Source organism: Vicugna pacos, chromosome 2 (assembly GCF_048564905.1).
Source record: "Vicugna pacos chromosome 2, VicPac4, whole genome shotgun sequence".
NCBI classification, from domain to species: Eukaryota; Metazoa; Chordata; class Mammalia; order Artiodactyla; family Camelidae; genus Vicugna; species Vicugna pacos.
The window spans coordinates 72,850,752-72,874,406 of record NC_132988.1 but is presented as its reverse complement, the minus strand read 5'-3'; the positions used below and the strand labels follow the sequence as shown (position 1 = coordinate 72,874,406).

Sequence of the window (23,655 nt, the reverse complement as noted above, 5' to 3'; positions counted from 1 at the left end):
TCCCAAGGGGTGAAGAGCAGGGAGAAGACAGGAAGTCCTTAAAATAAGGTTTCTTGGACAACATGTGTCCACTTACCCATCAGTCCATCCATTCATCTTATTGATCTACCCCGGGATAGGCAGAGAGGCTACAAAGATGAATATCATCAGACCTGACTCATGGGAGATACTCAATAAATATCTGTGGAATTAGTGATTTAACTATGTGCAGTGGTTTTACTTTGATTACCATTTCCTACTGGAAAACATTCTGTACTTTCTGTATGACAGATGCTGTCTAGCGTATTTCAGCCCCCAGTGAACAGAGGTATCACGGTCTGCATAAAATTGACCTTCCAGAATGTTCCCTACATTCTTGAACTTAGAGCCCAAGTTGCCTCATTTTTAACCTTGTTCTCTGCAGTGCTCCCCCAATCTCCATTTATGAATCCACTGTTTGACCCCCCCGTTTGGTTTCTCTTGGCTTCTGAATGAGAATTCAAATAGAGATTGCTCTCAGGACACACTGGCAGTTTCAACTTAGCCTCTAGCCCTCTCTTCTAAGCTCCATTGTCTCAGACAGCAAGGGGCTGGAGAGAAGTCAGGGGGTTGGCTCCCAATTCTAGCTACATCACCTGGCTTGGGGGCAATTTGGCTGATTCAGCTGCATCTCCCATTCTCGGGCAGCAGAATGGCAATGATGCCAACTGGCCCAGAGATCGAGCAAGGGCTGGTGAGCTAATGGCTGGAAGGGATGATGTATCCAAGAACAAAGCAATATTATGAGGTGAAATTTTGATTTTATGGTCCATCAATACCAAGCCTCATACTGTTTCTGGCTTTCCTGCTTCTGTGATTTTGGCACATTACTTCTAAGGAAGAGGTCTGGATAACGAGCATGACTTGTCTTCTCAAGCACAAACTCCCATATATAGAATGGACTTGGCACAAATCAGAACACCCGGGTGGAGCTGGCTGCTAATCAAACACTGCCAGCAGGTGAGCATGAAGAGCACCTGGTTTGGAGAAGCACTTCTGATGCAGGAGAGCATTTTCTAAAGTGTCACTCAAAGCTGGATGCAATTAAAATTCAAGTTTGCAAAGAACTCATGTTACAAAATGAGAAGCTGATCTTTATGCTTAAAGATGCAGAAATTCCACAGATTACAGCTACTAAAAAGAAAGAAACCACACACACATACACAAAGACACTGATGAATTATTTTTCCCCCTACAGAGTATACAAAACAAATTCTGTGCGCATGAACTGTGGAAGCCCCTCTAGCAGAAAACTTCCCTTTATATCTGCTCATAATAGTTTGGCAGCTGACAAATATGTTAGCAATGTACACAAAAAAGCAGCTAAAATCCAAAACAAACATTACTTCTATAAGTGGAATAAAAGATGGCAAAATCAATGTCCAGTAAAATATGGATAACCATAATTGTTCTTATATTGTAATGTTCAAACATAAGAATAAACAAGCAGCTGTCATTTCTATTAAAAAAAAAAAAAGAAAATTTGCCAGAAATAGGATTCTCTGAGAGAAAAGGCCATCTAACATAATATCAGAGCCAAGGTCAATGGAAGATGCATTCAATCAATACCCATGTTGTTTGTGTGTGCCAAGCACACTTTCGATTTACCTAATGGAGGAAGTAAGAGTATCGAATGCTGGATTACTGCCTTCACCTTTACCACTTCTCCCCAGGAGCCCTCAAGCAGGAATATCGGCTAATAGGAAGCACAGGCCAAGGCAGCCCTCACTTACGGATTTTGCTGCCTTCTCGAGTTTTGGGTCCTGAGTCTGGGGAACATCAGAGCCAGGCAGCCGCCCTTGCTTAGCACCATATCCAAAACAGGTCAGCCACAAGATAGGTACAGGAGGGGAGGACAGCCCAGAGGGAAGAGGAAGAGGCTCTTACTCATCATCCACTCAGAGCTGGCACTGGTTATAAAAACAACAGAACTCCCCCGTGCAGAAGCACCTCCCCGCCACCTTGCCGCATCACCCATTTGCAGTAATAGGCTCTGCTCTGGGCATGAAAGGGAAGAGAGCTGGGCGAGTGGAAGTGGCCAGCAGGCAGGAAGCAAACAAGACCCCAGGTACTTTCAGAAACATTCATTTCGTGGAGGTGGGGAGTGGGGCTTGGTGTTTCCAGGGGCTCTTCAACAAAATACACCTCCCTCAAGAGTAGGGACCGTGGAGTTTACACATGGATTTATTAGGTACTCAGTAAATGGCCATGGGCTTCTGTTTAGAATGTCTCCCTATAACCAGAACCTCCTGCCAAAGGCGTGAGAAGTTCTTTGAGACCCAAGTTAAGGGAGTTTCTGAGACCCCCTCCAAGATCTGGCTTCTGGCTGCTTCAACAGTCCAGCCTTAGAAATGTGTGTGGTGGGAGGAGGGGCAGGGGGTGCTGATTCTCCCTCTCTTCCCCCAAAGCCCCTTTTAGTTTCTACAGAGGCAAGGGCTTTGAGGTCATTGGAGTTCTGGGTCGGTCTGTGTCACTCATGACCTAATGCCCCTCCCTCCCCAAGAGGTTAGGTCACTTTTCAGGTTGGTGAAATCTGTAGAGTCTTCAGAAGCAGTAACCACACCACTTCTCTTGATCTGATCCTGGAGGCCCACTCCTAGGGTCAGGCTGCAGGGGAAGATTTGAAGGGGCCATTCCATCACTATCTTTTTGAATTTGCTTTAAAAACAAAAACAGCTGTATCACCTTATTCCTCAAGGTAATTTTAAAGCTTTGCAGAAGAAGACTCAGAAGAAAAGGAGAAGGGATGGTCTTCACAGATGATTCATGCTATTTAAAGTGTTGGACCCACTTGGCTGGACCTATTGCATGCGCAAACAATGAACCTGTAACTAGGTTCTCTGAAAGGAGATTTTGACTATATATATTTTTTATTCCTTTAACTTAACATTTATGCCCAGACGATAAAGGCAACCCATGAACTGAAAATATCCTGTAACCAATCAACTGACCAACCTCTCTTTCTAGGCGTAAATATAAACATACAATATCAGACAATTCATTTCTGAAGTTTCAATATGATCAGTGCTATTAAAAAAATTAGGATGGATCAAAGTAGAGGTTGAAGTCTCTTGTTGACTCACCTAACAGGCTTGGCAAAAGCTTTCTTTGACGTTCCCAAGACAACCTCTGAGGCATCTAGCTCCCAGTCATTCCACCCAACCTCCAATCCCAGGGTGGGTGGGTGGTATCACTGAGTTCCCCTGGGCTATCTAGATGCCACTCATTGCAGAGATTCAGAGTCATTAAATCCTGCCAGACCTGACCTGGAGACCTGGGAGGGGAAATGCATTACAGAAGAGGTGCTGAACCCAGAACCTGGCATACTCCTTTCAAGTCCTCAGCTTTGACTCAGGATCCCTAGGTCTCGTAACAAGGGTGTTTCCTCAACTGCAAAGGATTGAATGAGTTTCATCTCACTTCTGACCGAGGATGTTCCCACCACCTCTAAAGCCTGGAATCAACCTCAAAAGACATAGATTTGTCATCAGGGGCAGAATTTTCCACCTTCATAGTTTGTTTCTCATTTAGCAAGTCTCTCATTGGGCAAAGGGGACAGTGACTGTGAGGCTGACATCAGCTCCTAAAGCCCCTGAGCATCTATCTTTGCAAAATAACATCACCCCCTGTAGAGGCTACAAGAAGAAAAGAAACATTGAATTTCACACAAGAAAAAGAAAAAAGGAGCCTGAGTTACTCAGACTAGTCTCTTTTTTGAAACTTTTCCTTTCCCTAAACATAATGATTTTTCTGTTGTCCGCTGTTTTTCCTACCAAGGTTCTGTTCCTGATTATATTACAAGGCCAAGCCCTTAATCCTTATGCTTTCATTAGACCTAGAAAAATAATGCGAAACAGAGGAGCTTCCTCTAGTGTACGTGCAAGTGTTTGGGTTCGACCCCTCCAGACCCATCTTTCCATGACATAGGATGCTCATGCAGAAAAGCACTGTAATATTTTCTTTCTTTTGAAAACTACCGGTTACTTAAAGAAAATTGCATATTTTATGGAATTATCTTTCTCCCATCCAGGAGTGGATTCAAAGACTATAATTCTTGGGAAATTATAGGCAAACGGGATTGCTAGGCACATTAGGAAAAGTGACTTTAAATTGGCAGTAATTTCAGGAATGAAGTAAAAGACTGCTTCTGAGTCTCTACTTGTACCTTATTAGAAAAAAGCTACAAGGGATGTCCATTAAATCACTATCAGCTTGTTTCTCCTTGGGTTCCTAATGGTTGGCATATTTGTGAAACAGGTAGAGAGTAATGAATTCCCCTCAAAATCAAAAATACAATGTTGTACATCCTCACTTTCCTTTTGGAAAGCTTTTTAGAATTTTGGTATCTGACGGCTAGTTAGTTCAATGAGAGATTCGTTGCTTTTATTATCTTTAAGACAGCCTCTCATTTTGGGTGTGGTCAGAGCGAAAAGATCAGCATTTCTGGAGGAGTAATCAGCCTTAGGAGGAGTCCTTATCCTTTAAGTTAGAAGAGCCCAGCAGGTCACTGGAAGTGCCCTAGACTGGAATTGTTTTTGTTGTCCTAATCTGAAAAATGACAACATAGAACACAGCCAAAGGCATGCGGCATTTTATTATGGGTGATGCAGCTTTAATTGGTATGTCAAAGGCGTGCCTGTGGAATTAGTCCTTGGAATATTGGCCAATCAGAGCACTCTCAACATTTCTCAATGTTCAGTTTCATCTTATAATTAAGTAACAATGATCACTTCCTGGCCGCTAATGACTGGCTGGAGGAGTTAGAAGCCTCATTATGTTTATAATTTATCAAATTTTAAGCTCTTCAGCTGCAGGGTTGCAAAAGAGAAAGCACCCTAAAATTCCGAAGATTAAAGACAATCTCCAACCATATTTCACATGTGTGAGCATTAACTTGCTCTTCAAAGGCTGACTTCGTTATTTTCTGAGTTTTTAAAAAGGCAACCACGTACTGTTACATAAGCAGGAAAATGTGACTTTGATAGAAATGTGTTCAACTATGTTAATACACAAACACACCCACACACTAAAATAGAGTTGAGAGCCCATGTTTCCTTTAAGGCTCTTTTTGTGACAGTTCCACACCCCTGACTATTAATTCCAGCAATAGCATCTTCTACATTTCTAGCCCAATGCATTACAACTTTTATGCAATTTTGTACCAGCACTGGTCATCAAATGTCAACTGTTTTTCCTTCCTGGAATCTCCTTTCCACATGCCTTGAGATTAAAGGATGTTGGTTAAGGAGCAGGATTCTTGAGCTCCCAGGCTGCCTGGGTTACCGTCCTAAACTGCCATGTAAACATGGTTTTTGGTATTTGGGTGAGAAGAAAAGGAGTGAGATAAAATTTCAAATTTTGCTGATATACAAGCATTTCCTAACTTAAGTACAAACTGTGTTGCAAGATTTCAATTATAAATTAGTTACCTAGGGGTGGGATGAGGAGTATAGCTCAGTGGTAGAGTGTGTGCTTAGCATGCAAAAGGTCCCAGGTTCAATTCCCAGTACCTCCACTGAAATAAAATAAAATAAATTTTAAAAACAAATTAGCTACCTGGATTTTAGAGAAGGCAGTGTGACTTGATTGAAAGGGATGATGACAGCCCCTACCACAGGAGGGAAGGATTGAGGTATTACAGCTCTAGCAGCACATGAAGAGCTCCATAAATGCTGGGTTTTAATTGTTACCACCTTATGTTCTACTTGGGTTTTGCTGCAGGAAACAGACCTGAGAAACTAGTGTCAAAGAATGATTAGCAGCAATGTCGGTGAACACCAGGGTGACTCCATGAAACTTTAATCCCCGCAAGTAGACACAGTGGATCAAATTTCCTAGGAATGTATATTCATTTTAATTCACCATTCTAAAACCTTCGATTAGGAGCCTCCCCAGCAATCCCGGTTATAGTTCTACCTCATTACCGAACCCCTTGCTACAAGGGTGATAGAAGCCACACATGTTCATAAATTGTCTGCACTTACCTCCATCTCATCATCACCCGTTGTCTCCTGAACCCACTGCAGTCCAGCTCTCACCCTCATCGCTCCCTGGCAACCACTCCTGTCAAAGTCCCATCATCCTCTGCTTGATCGTCTCCTGGGCTCCCTGAGCAGCAGCATTCACCACAGGTGACTATCCCCTCCTAAAGAAACACTTTCGTTTCTTGACTTCCACACCAGGCCCTCCTGGGTTTTGTCTCCTTCCCCAGCTCACTGACAGTGGCTTCTCAGTGGGCTTTGCCGGGTCATCCTCCTCTCAAGGTTGATGCGCCCAGGGTTTGGTCGTCCCATCTTTCCCGTATCTACAGTCCCTCTGGTGAGTGAATCAGGTCCCTTGAGCTCAAATACGGTTTAGATGTTGTTGACACTCAACTTTCTCTCCCTAGCTCGTATCTCTCCCCTGGACTCCAAACTCATTTATACAGCTCCCTGCCCAGATATCTGGTTGGTTTATCAAATATAAGATGTTCGAAACAGAACTCTTGCTTCTGCTATTCCCTAGCACCCTCCACCCCCACCCTCCAAACTTGCTGCTCTCCAGTTTTCCCCATCTTAACTAATGGTCCCCTTATCCCAATTGTACAGTCCAAACCCAGCACTCATCTTCATTCTTCTTGCCCTTAACCTTGTATTCAATCTGTCAGTAGGTCTGTTGACACTATCTCAGAAATCTATCTCAAATCTCATCGCCTCTGCCACTCCCTACTACTGTCCTAGAACAAACGACTCTCACATCCTCAGGTTGGTACAAAGCTTCTTCCCTGCTCCTGCTCTTGCCTTTACATACTCTATTCCTCAAAAAGGAATCTCAGTGTTACTTCAAAGAAATAAATTTGATAATGTTGTTCCCTTGCCTAAAGTCCTCCCATGGCTTCACATTACACTTCAACTACAATTCAGTTCCTTGCTGTGGCCTGTGAGGCCCCATGTGATGGGAACCTGGCCTACCTTGGTCATGATGCGTCAGCCATGCTGACTTCTTTTCACTCCCTTCAACGTCCCAAGATTGTTCCCAACTCAAGACCCTGCTCTTGACTTCTCCCTCTGCCTGGAATGCCCCATACCTCCATGTGGCAGGCTCCTGATTCATGTTTCAGTTCAAAAGTCACCTGATCTTCTCTGAGCCTCCTACCCAAAGTAGCCCGCCAGTCTCTATCTCATGACCCTGTTCTCTTTACTTCACAGCACGTATTACTATCTGCAATTATCTTCTTCATTTATTTACTTGTTTATTATCTATGTGACCCCATGAGAATGTAAACAAGTAACTCACCTATCTTAGTTACCCCTGCATCTCCCATGTAGAAGGAACTGCCTGCCATTTGGTGAGTACTCTATAAATAGCTATTGAATGAATGAATGATCGCTAAGTGTGACAGCAATTTGCAAATTATATATAATGACCCATTGGAACTCAACAGCCAATCCAAATAATTCACCAATAGCTAAGAAAGGGCAGGAATCAGGGGTAAATTGAAGTGGAGTAGATGTCTGACTGCAGTCCACAATCAAATAATAATTATGTTCAATTCTGTTCTTTTGGCCCTTCCCAGGCATCTCCAGTTCATCATCAAGAATCATCAAAAGCTGATAGCACAGTAACCCACACTTTCTTTCTTTTCCTCCCTCCTCTAGTTTCCAGACTAGATTAGATGAAAAAAAAAAAAAAAGATTCCTTCTACACCCCAGCTCCCTATAATCCAAAAACCATGCCCCATTTTGGGTTGTTTTGTTGTTTTTGGCCCCCCCCCAAACCTGGCCTGAATAACTCAGAAGGTGCTTTCCAACTCTCCCTTGGAGAGCAGGTCGGCTGAACTTTACACTGTGGCTTCTTACAATCAAGGATGCAGGTGCTGCTAGAGCGAACGCATAGGAGAGCTCTGCTCCCTGCTTCTGCTTTAAAGGAAAGAGTTGGTGGCAGAAATGATCTTTGACTTTCCCTCTCTGCCTTTCCTGTTCTGTCTAATGAAACTGTAAGTGCTCCAGATGGTGTAAAGAATAATACTGAGCTAGAAGGAGACGTACTCCTGGCTCTGCTGTAACCATTTACTATAGTTCGGGGCAAATTATTTACCTTCTCTGAGCTTCCCTTCTTCATCTGTAAAATGAGAAATTTTAGTAGATGACCTCTAGCTGTAACTGTGTATGGGGTGGAAATGTTCTGCATCCAGTAAATACAAAACAATGAAACTAACTGATGTACCTGGCTATGATTCGTGCTGTCCTACTACAGTCAAAAGACAACAGAAGGTGGGTCAACTTGGCCCAGAGGATTGGAAGGAGTCCTATATCATGGCCGCAGCTTCTAGAGATGGAATTTCCAGGAATTAGTGACTTCCCATGGGGATTTTTTTTTTTATGGTTTTAAGACCCATAATGCGCCAAAGACCCCAAATTTCTATCCAGCCCAGTCCCCAATTCTAAACACCAGATTCATATACCCATCTACCTAGTCAGCACCTTCACCTGAGTCAGTGTGTATACTTAATTTAAAAAGTTTAAAATCTCTCCATTCATCTATTGATGTGCACTTAGAATGCTTCTGTATCTGGGCAATTATAAATAATGTTGCTGTTAGTAGTGGTGTGTATGTATCTTTTTGAATTAATTCTTATTTTGTGGTTGGCTTTATTCCTTTGATAACTATGGAAGTTTAAAAAGCTAAAGCTCTAAACGTTCTTAGAAACAATGAACAGTACATATATATAAATTTTAAAAAATATGTGCAGTATATTGTGTATATGTATTTACATGCAATATATTATAAATGTGCAGTCAAATCATAACAATTCTACCTAATAAAATTGAAAATGCGAACAAAGAAAAAAAAGTTTAAAATCTCTCCCCAAAGCCCATTCAACTTGTCATCTTCTCCATCTCGGTGGATGGCTCAAGCCTAAAACCTTTACCCCTTTCTTTCTCTTGATCCACATTTAATCTTCCAGAAGGTCCTGTTTCCCAACCTGCAAAATAAATCCAGAATCCAACAGTGTCTCACCCTTCCCACTGCTGTCATCCAGGCCCCATTATCATCTTGTTCCCGGATTACTGCCTGAGGCTCCCCATGGGAATTCCTTTTGCCCTTGCCTCCCATCCCCAGTCTTTTCACAACCAGAGCGATGCTTTTGAAACACTACTCAAGCCATGTCAGTCCCCTGCTCGGAACCCTGCAAGGTTTCCTCCTTTCCCTCAGAACAAAAGCTAAAGTCCCTACGATGGTCTGCAAGTCCTCATGCGCTCTACTCCTCCCCACCCACCCATCACTGCTTCACTTGATCTGCTGCTCTTCCCCGCGACTCTGCTCCAGGCACAGCGGCCACCTTGCTGTTTTTAAACACACCAAGCATGCTCCTGCCTTAGGGCCTTTGCACAGAAGATTTCCTCTGCTCGGCATCCCCACAAATACTGCCCCTACTTCCTTCAAATATCACTTTTGCACTGAGGCCCACCCTGATCTCCCCCTTCACGTATACATATATTTTTACTGAAGTACAGTCAGTTTACAATGCTGTGTCAATTTCTGGTGCACAGCATCATGCTTCAGTCATACATGAACATATATATATTTGTTTTCATATTATTTTCACCCTAAGTTACTACGAGATATTGAATATAGCTCCCTGTGCTAAACAGTATGAACTAGTTGTTTCTCTATCTTATATATATTAGTTAGTATCTGCAAATCTTGAACTCTGATCTCCTCCTTTAAAATTACAACCCACTCCCTTCCCTTCCTCCCAACCCCAGGCACTAATTCCTGATCCATTCTCTGCCCAGGCACTAATCGTTTAATATTCTTTGTAATGTAGTTATGTACTGTGAGCAATATTTATTGTCTATTCTCCTGCCCTAAATATTATCTCAGTAAAGGCATGGGTTCTGGTATGCTTTGTGCCTGGCACAAATCGACACTCAGTAAATATATGCTGAGTGAAATGAAGGAGTATCACCATGGGTTAGGAGCATCCCAATGTCTGTGCCCCTGCTGCACCACTTCCTAGAAAAGCTTGTCTAAGGTTTACTCAACACTGTCCAAATCCCCTCTTGGTTGATCCCATCCTACTATCAAGAATCTCATGAGAGCCAACCTGTTCACTGAACGCCAACGGTGCATAATGACAATCATTCCCTTCTTTGATTTTAAGGCTATTTCCTCCACTAGCCATGGATTTCAGAAACAGGGAAAAACCTAGTGATCTAGAATCAGTTAGGGGAAGGAGGGGTGAGGGTATTGCTCAGTGGTAGAGAGCATGCTTAAGTTAGAATGCACAAGGTTCTGGGTTCAATTCCCAGTACCTTTCTAAAAATAAATAAATAAATAAATAAACCCAATTACCTCCCTGCTCCAAACAAAACAAAACAAAACAAAATGTACTTACAATCAATTAATTTGCTAGTAGTGAAAAAAGTCACCAAATATTGTGCTAATATACGATCTAGGCTCCCTTCCTCCCTTCCCTTTCTCCTAACATCAACTTTAACTCAACATTTAAATTTTTTTTTTAAATTGAAGTATAGTCAATTTACAGTGCTGTGGGGTTTTTTTAAATTATTGAAGTATAGATGATTTACAGTGCTGTGTCTACATTTTTTTTACATCTCACCATCTAAAAATTTTAAAGCAGTTTTTACATTTCATTGAGAAAATCATACCTATATTTTTAATGCCTTTTCATTAGACCTGTTAGTCTGCCCAACCGTCATAAAGCAAGAGTTGTAATTCCAAAAGGCCCGTCTGGAATCCAATACAGAACGGAGTGGAGTCACTTGAAAGGAGATTCCCATCAAAGGGGAGTTGCTAGTGTCAAGTTACAGTAATTCACTAGGTTCTGATATTTACAGCTTCTACAGGCTGGAGTCAATCCCCCATCTTCCGAGTTTCCTTTGTTAATGAAAAGCAGTAAGACTTTTGCAAAACAGAGGAATGTATGTGCCCTAAATTTATGATAATCACAGGCCCTGATAATTTAGTAAGATTGCTGATTTTGTTGGCAATAGACTTACAGAGAGCTTAAGACAGGTATTCTCCCTAAATCCTGGTTCCCTCCATCATCGTGTACAGAAAACAAGTAATAGAGCCACTACACCGGAGGGAATCTCTACCCAGTGGACACCTCACTGGCATGACTGTAAGACCTAAAACAGGTTTCTGAACAGGCTAGAGCTAATTCAGCCAGAAGTCCCCGAAGACATGGCTGATGGGCTGTATCTCATTCTGGAGTGTCTGACTCAGGCGCAGGTTTCAGACTGTTCTTAAGCTTTACATGAACCCTAGGATCTGCCCCCTGCAGGCTGCTCTCCAGAAGCTCCTTGATTTACCTCCTGGGACTATTCAGGAAGTTGGGAGAAAGTATAAGATGGGTGAGCATGGCCCGTGTACTGTGACGTGTCTACAGAATTCTGGGAAACACAATCACAGACACAACAGCCTGCCAATGACTGATCATTTTTTTGGACAGACTCCCAACAGTTTGAATTAAAATCCCAAAGTTCTGCAAACACTGTCTGTGGTTACAAATTCAAGAATGATAAGACAGTGATGCTGTAGGTAGCCACCATCAGCCACTGTGGCATCCTGGTAGGTACAGAGGACAGTATTCTACAATGATGTGTGCAGACATCCAAGGCCTGGGAAAACAATGGCGCTTTTATCATATAGGAAAGATATTTAGTAGAGAATAGGGGCTTTGGGACAGATCAAATTTCAAAACCCAGATCTGCCACGTACCATGTGATCTTGGTCAAGGCATTTCACCTCTCTGAGCTTTAATTTCTTCATCTGTAAAGAGGGACAAAACCACCCACCTATCAGGGTTGTTGAGATGATCAAAGATTATGCAGATAAAATGCTTGGCATCAACTATGCATAAATGGAAGCTACTTTAGGCTACCCAGGCTAAACAAGATTACATTTCTAAACTCCAGCAATTTCCTAATTATCATTTCTTAACTGCCAACAGTGTTACTGGAAATTTTTATTATTAGTACAACTTGGAGATAAATGGGAAGCAGTATTTGAGATAGACAGTGGGTATGTATATTTAAGAAAGAATAGTTAAAGGAAGAATAGTTTTGTCACTTTTTAGTGGAAATGCAGCAACGTGCAGAATTTGTGAAATTCAACTTATTTAAATGCCAACAATTACTGTTCAAACAAGTAGGATTACTTTTAATGTAGCAGATGATCCTTTCTCACTAAAGAGGCAAATTTTAAAATAATCTCAACCTAGAAATGAAGAATCTCACAACCAACCATTTTTATCACTAGAAGCATAGCTCACTGGCAGGGAGTGACTTTTCTTTCCTTGGATTTCCTAGGATTGCAGGTTACATGAGTGAGGGTTAGCCCGATGAAATGATCCTACACGTCCTCATCACAGCTCTTCCATGCTTCAGTCTGAAGTCTATATGATGCCACTCCTACTCTCAAACCACGAAGAGCTGACTCCTGCACAGATATGAAACACCCCAGGGTACCTTCTGCCCCTCTGCTCACCTCCTTCATTAATAAAATGAAAGATCAAGGGATTTTTCTGCAGGTGAAGTAAGCTGAGCGGCACTCAGACTCAACAGAGTCTTCAACAAAGATTTAGTGCCCACCTCCTCTATGCCAGGCACTGTGCTAGGCTCTGAGCGGTACAGCAGTGAACAAAACAGTCCTTGCTCCCAAGATGATTAAGAGTCTAAAGGGGAAGACAAAGAAGTTTACAACACCATGTAGTTGGTCAGTGGGTAAACAAAGATATGATATGATAAAGATACTCACCAGCTTTAGGGAGGGGAGGACAAGCATTCTAGAGAAGTAGCCTGGGCCAAGGGAGGAGGAGAAAGCCAAGTATGCTCAGGCACTGGAAGTGGATGGCATGCGGAGCAGGAAAGAAAGCAGGGCTTCTCTGGTCAGATTTGAGGCTGGAGAGGAAAATCCTGCACACTGTGTATAAATCTTGCCTTTTATCTTGAAGGCAATGTGCAGCAATTAGGGCTTTCAGTAATTCAAGAGGAAAGACAGAGGGAGAGGGAGAGGGAGGGTGGGGAGAGAGAGTTATCATGGATGAAAGTGGTCCCCGCAAGAAGAAAGTCCTCTTGTGTTTCATTTTGGCATAGCTGCATAATCAAGTAGCTAGCTATTGGGGGTTAGGTAAAATTTTCAAAACCAAAAAATCAAAGGCCTATAGTTTTTCTATCAGGAAATTTTAAACCATATGTTCGATAGCACCTGTTAGAACTACTTGGAGGCATGGATGAAGCTGAAACTGTAGCCACACTGCCACTGTAGCTTGGAAAGTATTTTGGCCTCCTGGGGAGGCAGAGATTTGGCTGAGCATCTCACTCAATACAGGAAGTGCAGCTCAAAGGCACCGGATAAACGAGGAGTGTGACACTAAACTCTTTCTGCTCTGCTCACACAGTTGAAGGATGCCTGAATTGTGAGCAAGGCTTACCTATCGGTTTTGCACACAGGGATCATTTCCAACAATAATTACTGACTATGAAATGTCATTTCACTGAGGTTAATGTGGGGACAACAGGTCAGAGAGGGAAAAATTGTAAATCATATGCTATTTTTCCTTTCAAATCAGAAAGCTATTAAAATCCATTACAGACTACCTCAAATCTTTTTGCAAATATGTCAACTCTCACCTGGCTTTCATTCAAATAACCTTTCCAACGTTCAGTATTATTACCAAATCCAAAAACATGTTGAAGCATCTCTGAATTACGCAATGTATACACTGACTCCGTATTAGTTCAGATGTGCTTTTAACACTCTGATTCATGTCAATCACTTTTTCCTCATTTCTGTCTGGCTTCTTCAAGCAAAACCCAACTTAAGAAAGAAACACCACAGTAACTACTCTTTACAAAAATGTGACCGAGGAGGGACACAGGGCACCAAATTTGAATGTGCAGTGGTAACTGCCTTTGCTGGGGATTCTCATGCCCCACACCCACTCTGGGAAACTTGAATAACAAAACAGACTCAAGTCTTCCAAAATTACTCAGGCTGCAGCAAACGCTGTCTGCTCACGCTGCTCACGCCTCATCTCCCAGGAAACCCAGAAACTTCCCAAGAATGACATTACGGCGGCAAAGCAGGCAGCCGAGTGAACCCTGGAGCTGGAATATACTGTCTTTTGCAGACAACAGGGCTTCAGAGTCAAAGCCACAAGACCAAGGGCAGGCACAGCATCCAGAAGAAAGCCTCCAGAAGGATGCACAGAATGGACCACAAACATGTGGATCCAGACAGAAGCACACCCACTGAAATGGCTGATTGCAGAGCAGGTGTTTATCACCCTGGCATCTTAAGGAGAAATAAAAGGGGGAGGTGAAGGTTTTATGATGATTTTATTTATGTTTAAAAATACCGGGTAATCTTTTAGCATGTCTGTTTCTCTCCTACATAAATAGATATTTTAAAAATATTTGATGAGGGAATCTGAAATAACCTACATTGAAAATCCGTGTACATGAATTACAAATATTAACCTGCTTGGAATGAAAAATGAAACAAGAGTTTCTCTGAGAACTGGACCCAAACTCTCTCCACTTGAGAAAGAAACCGCAGACTCCTCGGTCATGGTCCATCTGAGTGTGTGGGGAATTTATTTGCTCCCTCTCCCCCGCCCCCGAAGGTCTCTTGCTCCAAATCCTGCGTGTTTTTTCAGGATCACACTCCCAGCTTCCACTGCTGAAAAACACTTTGGTGTTCCGTGCAAATCCGAAGCTAAACAGGGAAGAGGCAGAAAGAGATTTTGAAGCATAAGCATCTAGTAAGACCATAGTTCTGTATCCTGTTTGTCAGCTAGCAGGGAAAAAGCCTTTATTTAAGCAACATTCAACTGAAAAAAAAATGATTTTTTAAAATACCATCTTTCTTAAAAGAAATATTCGTGTCAGTTGGATGAGAAAATATAGAATGTTCTTGCTACGTCCTTGAAAAGGTCCAGGTCATCGTTTGGGCTACATCGTACATGAAAAGTTCTGAGTGGGAGCCCACTGCTTCCTCCCACTCCCTCCACCCCGCCCACCGCAATTAGCTCTCTAGCTAGAAGTCAAGTTTTATAATCTGCTAAGTGACCAGACAGACAGACTGGCTCTGCAAGGTAATGTTTCCAATTTGACTCACACTTGTGGTCTTTGACCTTAACAGTCATTTGTGGTCCAAGTGCCATAGACATTCTGAAGGGTGGTGTACTCGGTGATAAGCTTAGACATTCAGGCTTGGGTTGACTTTTTGCCTTGCTGTCCACAGACTTGGAACAACAGGAGATACGTGTTGTAGAAAAGGAAGGAGGGAAAAGGAAAGGAAAAGAAAAAACCAAAACATATTTCTTGAGGCAAAATATCCCAAACTTGAGCCATAAACGAAGTCAAAAGCATAAAATAAATCTTCGGGGAGTTCTTCCCCCTAAAATAAACACACACAGCACTAAAAGAGTAAACAGAGGCAAGCTGTAAATCAAAATCTTCCGCCTAATGCATTCCTGGAGTTTCTTCCTGAGAGCGAATGCCAGTGAGAAACGGGTGAGCGCAGACAGACAACGAGACGTTAGGGCAAGCTGACTCAGTCATTTTCATTAGAGAGATAAGATCACCTGGCCCCCTTCAGTGGCTTTAATAGCTAATGTCCCTCCATCTGATTTTGATCCTCAAAACCATAAATTGGGAAGGAAAATCCCCTTTGCTTTTAGACATCACTACCCACAACTTAAGCAAAGACAGTCCAGGGAATAATAAAAATATTCAGAGCCATCAAATAAGAGCTATCATTACATCCATTCTTTGCTGGCAGACTCAGCTCCCCACGGCCTCCTTGTCTCCACCCAGGCAAAATGTGGCTTTCAGATCCCATTTTTTGTTCCTTCTCAAACCAAACTCCCTGGAATATGATCTCTATTTGCTTAAAGAGGGTCCTGGAAAGAGAGAGAAACTTTATCTGCCTGTGAGAAATGGAATTAGCTGAAAATCTGCTGGAAACTTGGGTAGGAATACTACAGTGAATGGTTAAATATTTACAACATAAGAACCAGTTCATTGGAAAACAAATATACAAGTGCCTGGCTTCGTTCCCTGCCTCAGGAATCAAGAATGTTCCCTTGCTGAGAGCCTGCCATTGTATTGACATTCAAGTAAGAACTGACTCCAGGAAAAGACGGTAGGAGTGAGTACAGGAACTACAGCTCTGCAAAGCAGTGTTGCATTAGATGAGTTCACTATGATGTAGCCACCCTTTAAACAACAAATTCACAAAGAGAATATGTCTAGGGAAAATGAAGGATAATTTTAACATCAAGCATAGGAGTGCCCATGTAAACTCATCCATCTATTCATCCAGATGCTCAACACTAACAGGATATAAAGAATGTTAGAAGATCTAAATTAAATCAGACCTATATTCTGTGGGCAACTGGGACCTGCATCCCACCTAAGATGGAAGGAAAAAAGAAAGAATCAGGAGGAAAAAATGAAGCTTCACTCAAACCACTGTATAAATAAATAACCTCCAAGGCTCTACGTGCCCAGTAGGCTTTGGTGCAAAGGTGGTGGATCAGGAATTAGGAAGGTGTACAAAGTAATTCTCATTAGGAATCCTTCTTTGTACTGCTTGTGTTTTGTCTCATTCAGTGTAAGTCAGTTCAGCGTCTCTGAAGTAAGCTTGTGGGAGTGTCAGCTGACGTCCTCAGGTAACTTGGTCTGCAACAGTCAGGTCACATGAGCTGGTATTTGTGGTGCCTAGCTTCCTGGTGACAGGTGTGGGCCAAGTGTCAGGCTCTCTGTGGCGCTGACTCTGCCCTTGATTGATAGGATAGAAGCTTTAAAAAACAAACAAACAACAACAAAACTTGGGGGCAATAGGAGGCTCTTGGAGATGGAAAAGGAAAAACAAGGGAGAAAATCACAAAAATCCCACTGAAGTCAAATTCACTTTTCTGGACTCTTCCCATTGTAAGGGGTTTTGCATTCCCTTTCCAGGGCCTAACACTTGAGGATTTTCATTTGGGTCATCCTAGTTCCTTCAGATCGCAGAAGGGTGCAGATAAGGTGTTGTCCACCGGCAGAACCTCAGCCAGGAGGCCAGAGGACTGACCCCAGGAAGAGCAGCTCCCCAACCCTCACGCTTTCATCTGCTTCTGTGATAGAAGGGACTGCTGCATGATTTAAAAGATTCATTAAAGGCTGGGGAAACGCCTCTACACTATGATGAAAGGCAGAGTTGTACAGGAAAACAGTTGTGGGGTCCCTCAGCCTGGTGACCCTGAGCTCCCATCTTCTCACTGCCTCTGACGCTGGACATCCCCAGAGTCCTCTGCCCTTTCAGCCCCTGTCGCCTTCTCCACTTACATTTATTACCCGCTGCAGGCAGGCTGTAGAGTTCACGGTTGTCCAAACTGCCAAACCTGGCTGCCTCTTTTGTGTCCACCCCTGTCATTTTCAATGTTGGCATAGCCAACCACTCCCTCCCCTTCAAACTCTCCCCCTTGCCTTCCAGAACAGCGTTCTCATTATCCCCACCCCATGTCAGTTTTGCTATATTGCTTCTTCCTCTAAGTACCGAGGCCCACCGCCCTCCTCTCTCTGCTTCTGCCCTCTTGCTCAGGAATCTCATTGCTGTCATCTCTCAGGATCACCTTTATGTGGATAATTCCCAAATCCACCGCATTGCTTCAGACACTTTCCTGGGCTTTGTCCTCCATTTCCAACTGCCTGTTGGACACCTTCACTAGCAGAGCCTAAGGCCAGAGACCAAAATCATCATCCGTTTCTAAACAAAAAAGTCCCAGATCCCTTCCCGAATGGCCTATTTCCGCAAATAACCTCACAATTCCACAAGCCAGTGGGTTTCCAACATCCCTCACAATTAGGAATCAAATCCAGGGCCCATTCTCCCCACCCTGTGCCCTTCCTTCCTGGTAGCACTGCCCTAATTTAGGTTTCATGACCTCTCCCCTAAACTGCACACATCTTTCTCTGACAGTAAACATGCCAGTTCTCCCTCTTGCCCCCATTCCGCAGCAGCACAGGTCCCTGTTTCCAACGAACTGCCCTCTACACACTTCAGGCCTTTCACCACTTGCTCTCATACATCGCTGAAAATAATGAACAAGAGACCAGTAGCAAAGAAGTATTAGGTATTTTGGAAAATTTTTAAATAGGTGAATGCTTATATGCTTACGAATGTCACTAAGATGTGAGGACATCTGGTCAGTGGCTTCATTAAAGCTCTTAAGGGCAGACTGCTCTCCTGAGACTGGATTGGTCCATATAGAAAAGTCACGTACCAGGTCCAAGACAGGGGGTTCCCCACGTGATCACAGGGCTTGGCCTGAGAACTCATCAGAGTAAATCATCCTTCCTTCAAACACACTGTAGGTCCCACATTCAAATAAAGGGTCCTACATATTCTATTGGGGAAAAAAAAGGAAGATTATATTCTTCCAAAATGATAATTGCATTAAAGACAAAGAAAGGCTGTGAACATGTACCAGATAAAAAGACACGATAACTAACTGCCACGCCTGGCCCATGACTGGATCCAGTACTGGGAGGAAAACATATGCTGCAAAGGACATTACTATGTCAGTTGCTAAAACTGAAGTATAAATAGTAGATTAGAGTTTTGTATCCACATTCCAATGACTAGAGTTGGTGATTGTACTGTGGTTATCAAATAGACCATCCCTATTCTTAGCAAACACACACTGAGGTGTTTAGAAGTAAAAGCACCACCTGTAAGTATCCCTCAAGTGGTTCAAAATATATTAGCGATGGCACATGTGATAAAGCAAGAGGGAAAAAGGTCAGGAATGTGTGAGTCTGGGTAAAGGATACAGGACTGTTCCGTGAGCTATCCTTAGTCTTGCAAGTTTTCTATGATTTGGAAATTATTTTCAAATAAAAAGTTAAAAGATCTTAAAGAATTAAGTCCTCATATCTGTATTCATGAAGAGCAGGGGAGCCCTGCACATTGCAAAGAATCAAACAATATTTGAGGCATGAATGTCTAATGCATAAACCTTCTGTAATACAGTTACAGTATCTGCTTAGGTAACGTTTATGTCCATGACACTCACATTTCCAAGCTAGTTTGTAACATTCTGTTCCTAAGTTCATCTCAAATTACACTAATGTGAAGATAAATTTAAGGATTACATAATACAATGTGCATGTATACAAATACGTATACTATAAGCAAAATACAATCTATGTGTACAAACACATGTGTGCTTGTTAGCGTCAAACTGTCATTCTAACATTTCATTCTTTAGTGCTAAGAAAATCAGCGTTCTACAGGGCTACCCAGGAATCTTAAACTTAGCTATCATTTTAAATTAAGATTCTACATGTTAACCGATGGTCAAACAAGTAGAATAAACCTGGGCCAATTCCTATAACTCAGAACAAGCCATTAGGCTGAGACTACATCTTAGAGAATGAAATTCCTTGACAATGAACAAATAAAAGACCCCAAATGAGTTGAATTCCATTTCTGTAATGCAATGAGGTAGTCAAACATATTACTACAGATCTACAGGTTAAAGTCTGAAAAATATCTGTGGTCAAAGGTAAATTTCCTTAGATAACAAAAACTTTCTTTAATCCTCTTATCAGTGGATCATTATTCTGACAAAGAGTCCTCATCATGTCACTAGCTTGGACAGAAAAATGTTCAGTTAAAATATTTAAATACCATTCAAACACCAACATGGGCTATTACTGGAAGCAAATAAATTCTTTAGGGGAAAAAGTAAAATTGAGTCCATGAGGTCAGCTCTATAAACACAGCCTACCATTCTGCTGTGTAACAGCAGCGGCGGCTGGCACCCCTGATCTCACACAACACGTGCTTCTCCGTTCTCCGTGTTTCATACGCCCTCAACCCTCTACTTGTCCCATAAATTCTGTGAGATAGGTACTCTCATTAACGCCATTTCCCGGATGATGCAACTGAGGCACCGGAGGGTTAAGTGATTTGCTCAAGTCCTTGTCTGCAGCAGAACTAGGTTCTGAACACTGGATCAGGCTCCAGAGTCTGTGTCCTTCTCCATTAGTTGTATTTATTTAGGTAAGACACAAACAACTCTGATGCAGCTTTCAACTAGGAAGCTGATTTTTGAATACACACTCACCTAACTTTTACTTCCTGAGATTCATATTGCTTCGATTACCTACTGAACTTCAATATCACTTATATGTTAATTTCTGCATTCGGGAAACTCAAATGGTAGTCCAAGAAATTGGACTATTGTTTTCAAAACATGATTTATGATCCAGGAAGCAGGAAACACAGGAGGGTTGACCCTTTCAGGATTCCAAGGCAGATTATTAGAATTAGAGAATCTCAAGTTTAGACAAGAACACAGACTTTGTCTTCCCAAGGCCCCCTAGGATGCCTGGATCTCTTTTAGAACACCGCCACCGAGCCATTGACTGACCCTGACTCAAGGCCTCTTCTATTTTCAAACAACTCTAGCTGTTAGAAAATTCTTCCTAATGTCAAACCTGATTTCTGCCTGCCTTTAGCTTCCACCCACTGGTCCCAATTCCTTCCTCTGGAGTCTAATCCTGCTTTTGCATGATGATCTGTGACATATCGCAAGGCAGACACAACTCCTCTCGGTCTTCTTTAAGCTAAATATGCCCACCTGTGACGACCACAAAGCCGGAGCGTTCGATTAGTGTGAGGTTCATGAAGTGCAGGCTTCATCTTCCTCACCTGCTGCACAACTCACATTTTATATTTATATTTGAAACTGAGGAAGCAGACTCTTCTCTGATTCTATCACCTGATCAAAACTCCAACCCACAGCTAACCCTGCATTTTAGATTCAGCTCAGTTCATTTTATATATTAAATACTATTCAACTAGCTCGATAATTATTGGAAGAAGGGCTCCCCCTCTTTCGGGACTTGGCCCTTGGCACCTTTCTGCGGTTAAGGATCATACATGCCAGGCTGCCTCCCCACGGCCCCCTGCCCTTCACTCCCACACGTGATTCCACCAATGGATTCATGCTCCATCACCTCTAAAATTCTTAGCTGTAAAACAGCCGCAAAGCCGCCCAATGATGATTTACTTTCAGCTTCAAGCAGGATTTGTAAACACCGTGATAAATGAGGAGAGGCCCCAAAGCCGCATTCCTCCAGCGGGTCTTCTTAAGTGGAAACATACTGCATTTCAGCATCAATTGGCATAAATCATTTCAAATCAGGGCTGAACTTCCCCAGCGTTCCTGCCAGGCGCCTTTCTCATCTGAGCCCCAGCAGCACATGTCAGTCAAAACTGCAGGTAACTGACCTGCCGCTGTGTTCCAGAAGACTGGAGAGCACTGATTTCCAGTCCATTACTTACTACACTTTTGTTGAAAGTAATACTTGCAATATGCACTAAGTAAAGGGACCTTTTTTAGGAATGAGAAAAGTTGAGACATATCTTCAAATGTGCTTGAGCTTTCTTAAGTCTCTGTGTTCCTGCTCTTTTCTTCCTTATTGCATTTCCATTCCCCACGCTGCTCCAGTTCTCAGCCAGTATCTTCCTTCACACCCTGATAAGGTCAACTGATCTCAGAGAACAGCCAGGCATTTGTCTACGGGTGACCCAGAGCTTAACGCAGTCTCCTCTGGAGAAGGGGAGGGACTGGCAAAGGTCGACAGCAGAAAACCACCTGGATCCACTCACAGCCCCACTCCCTGATGCCCTTAACTCAGGACGCAACCCATCCATGAGTTTCCCATACCCTGGACCAGCATCTGCAAACAGAATCTGGCTCAAAGGCTTGTTTGAGTTGACCTGCACTGTGTTAGTGCACATGGCGCTTTCCATGTGAACATTTAATCACTTGGGATCTTTCACATAAAAACTCAGATTTCTGGCAACACTGAGTCTCAGAGAACAGCCAGGCATTTGTCTACGGGTGACCCAGAGCTTAACGCAGTCTCCTCTGGAGAAGGGGAGGGACTGGCAAAGGTCGACAGCAGAAAACCACCTGGATCCACTCACAGCCCCACTCCCTGATGCCCTTAACTCAGGACGCAACCCATCCATGAGTTTCCCATACCCTGGACCAGCATCTGCAAACAGAATCTGGCTCAAAGGCTTGTTTGAGTTGACCTGCACTGTGTTAGTGCACATGGCGCTTTCCATGTGAACATTTAATCACTTGGGATCTTTCACATAAAAACTCAGATTTCTGGCAACACTGAGTCTGCATTTCTTCATCATAATAACCCAGTCGAGTTGAGCATCTGCTGATTCCTTTAGCTAGGAGATATCTGGCCTAGTACTTGTTATTGCCCACTGTGTTCTTAGAAAAAGGGCTATCTACATTGTGTACCTTGCCCACTTCATTTGTGTTTCTTCCTTGGTCCTATAGCCATTTAAGTTTGCAAGCCTGGTAGATATTCTGTCAAAGACTACTAGATCTGTTTTCCTATCTGTAAAATACTGGGGAGGACTGTAAATCAACTACACTTCAATAAAAATAAATAAAATAAATTCCATGTAAATAAAATAAAATACTGGGGGTGGCCTTCCACCTCCATGATTATATAGTTTAGTAGTTTGCTGAGCAAAAGTGGTATTGTGCTGCTCTTTTTTGTTTGGTTGTTTTTTTGGTGAGTGTGGGTAATTAGGTTTATTTATTTATTTTTTGATGGAGGTCCTGGGGATTGAACCCAGGACCTCATGCATGCTAGGCATGCACTCTACCACTGAGCTATAGCCTCCCCCGGTCTTATGCTGTCCTTGATCACACTTCCTCAGTAGTAAGGAAGAGGACACGGCATGACCAATGCCAGCTGTGACTGAGTGACCAGCTACTCCCCGCAGCCCTCCTCTTTGATGTGGCCTTCACTTGAACCTAGGTGCGGACCCCTCTTCCTCACCATCACCATCATAACAAGAGGAGCCAAATGAAAGTTGAAGATAAAGTTCAGGTTTGAAAGGTGACTTCCCTCAAAATCCTATCTGATTTTTCTAACATCCATGCCAACCTGCCCACCTATAGTAGGTTCTCAGAACCACTCGAGGGCTTTGCAGCAAAGTTAAGGGAGAAGACATCAGTGAAACAGATGACATTTCTCATGTAATGATGCTGCGTGACTCCTTGCAAGGTTACAACGTTCTGAGATAGTAACAGTCTATGGTAAATGCTTTGTGTGAGTTACACACATGTGTTCAAAAAACAGCATTAAATAACACCTTACCTTGGCAAGGAGTATGATCAGTGGTCACTTAAGGTAGAGCTGAGGACTCAGAGTCTCAACTTTCTAACAGTGAGAGCCATGCAAACGAGAAATGAGCTGACTTGTCAGGTACTGACTTCCTCAACCCTGAAACTATGCAGCAAGAGGCTGGATGAGCCTCTGTCCCTAATATTGTAGGAGCTTCCTGCACTGGACACAGTGGTGGGGTGGGGCTTCGGAAGTGTTGGGGGAACACTGGGCTACCTGTCTCACAAGTCCGCTCTAACTCCATATGCTGGGAATTCTCCCTGTGGTTTCTTTTCTTCTCTTCTCTTCTCTTCTCTTCTCTTCTCTTCTCTTCTCTTCTCTTCTCTTCTCTTTTCTTTTCTTTTCTTTTCTTTTCTTTTCTTTTCTTTTCTTTTCTATAACTGAGAAGCCTACTGATTTA

The 23,655-nt window shown here is 42.8% G+C and overlaps 1 protein-coding gene and 1 long non-coding RNA gene across 6 annotated transcripts in view; one reads left to right on the top strand and one right to left on the bottom strand.

The window, feature by feature from the left end:
- The window catches only part of SHROOM3 (shroom family member 3), a 288,650-nt gene that overhangs the window by 115,094 nt on the left and 149,901 nt on the right, over positions 1 to 23,655 (bottom strand). The window contains exon 1 of one of the 5 annotated variants that reach the window (XM_072941987.1): positions 1,752 to 1,880. The exons of 3 other annotated variants lie outside the window; for them this stretch is intronic. In XM_072941987.1, coding sequence (XP_072798088.1) covers positions 1,752 to 1,831 — 80 coding nt within the window. In that variant the 5' untranslated portion in view covers positions 1,832 to 1,880. Of the gene's footprint in view, positions 1 to 1,751; positions 1,881 to 23,655 lie in introns of those variants that run through there. One more of the 5 variants, XM_072942006.1, reaches the window with a different exon arrangement.
- On the top strand, positions 1,979 to 8,342 carry LOC140686870 (uncharacterized). The gene is made up of 3 exons (XR_012060848.1): positions 1,979 to 2,086; positions 6,045 to 6,149; positions 7,574 to 8,342. It is a non-coding gene; the product is annotated as an uncharacterized lncRNA (long non-coding RNA).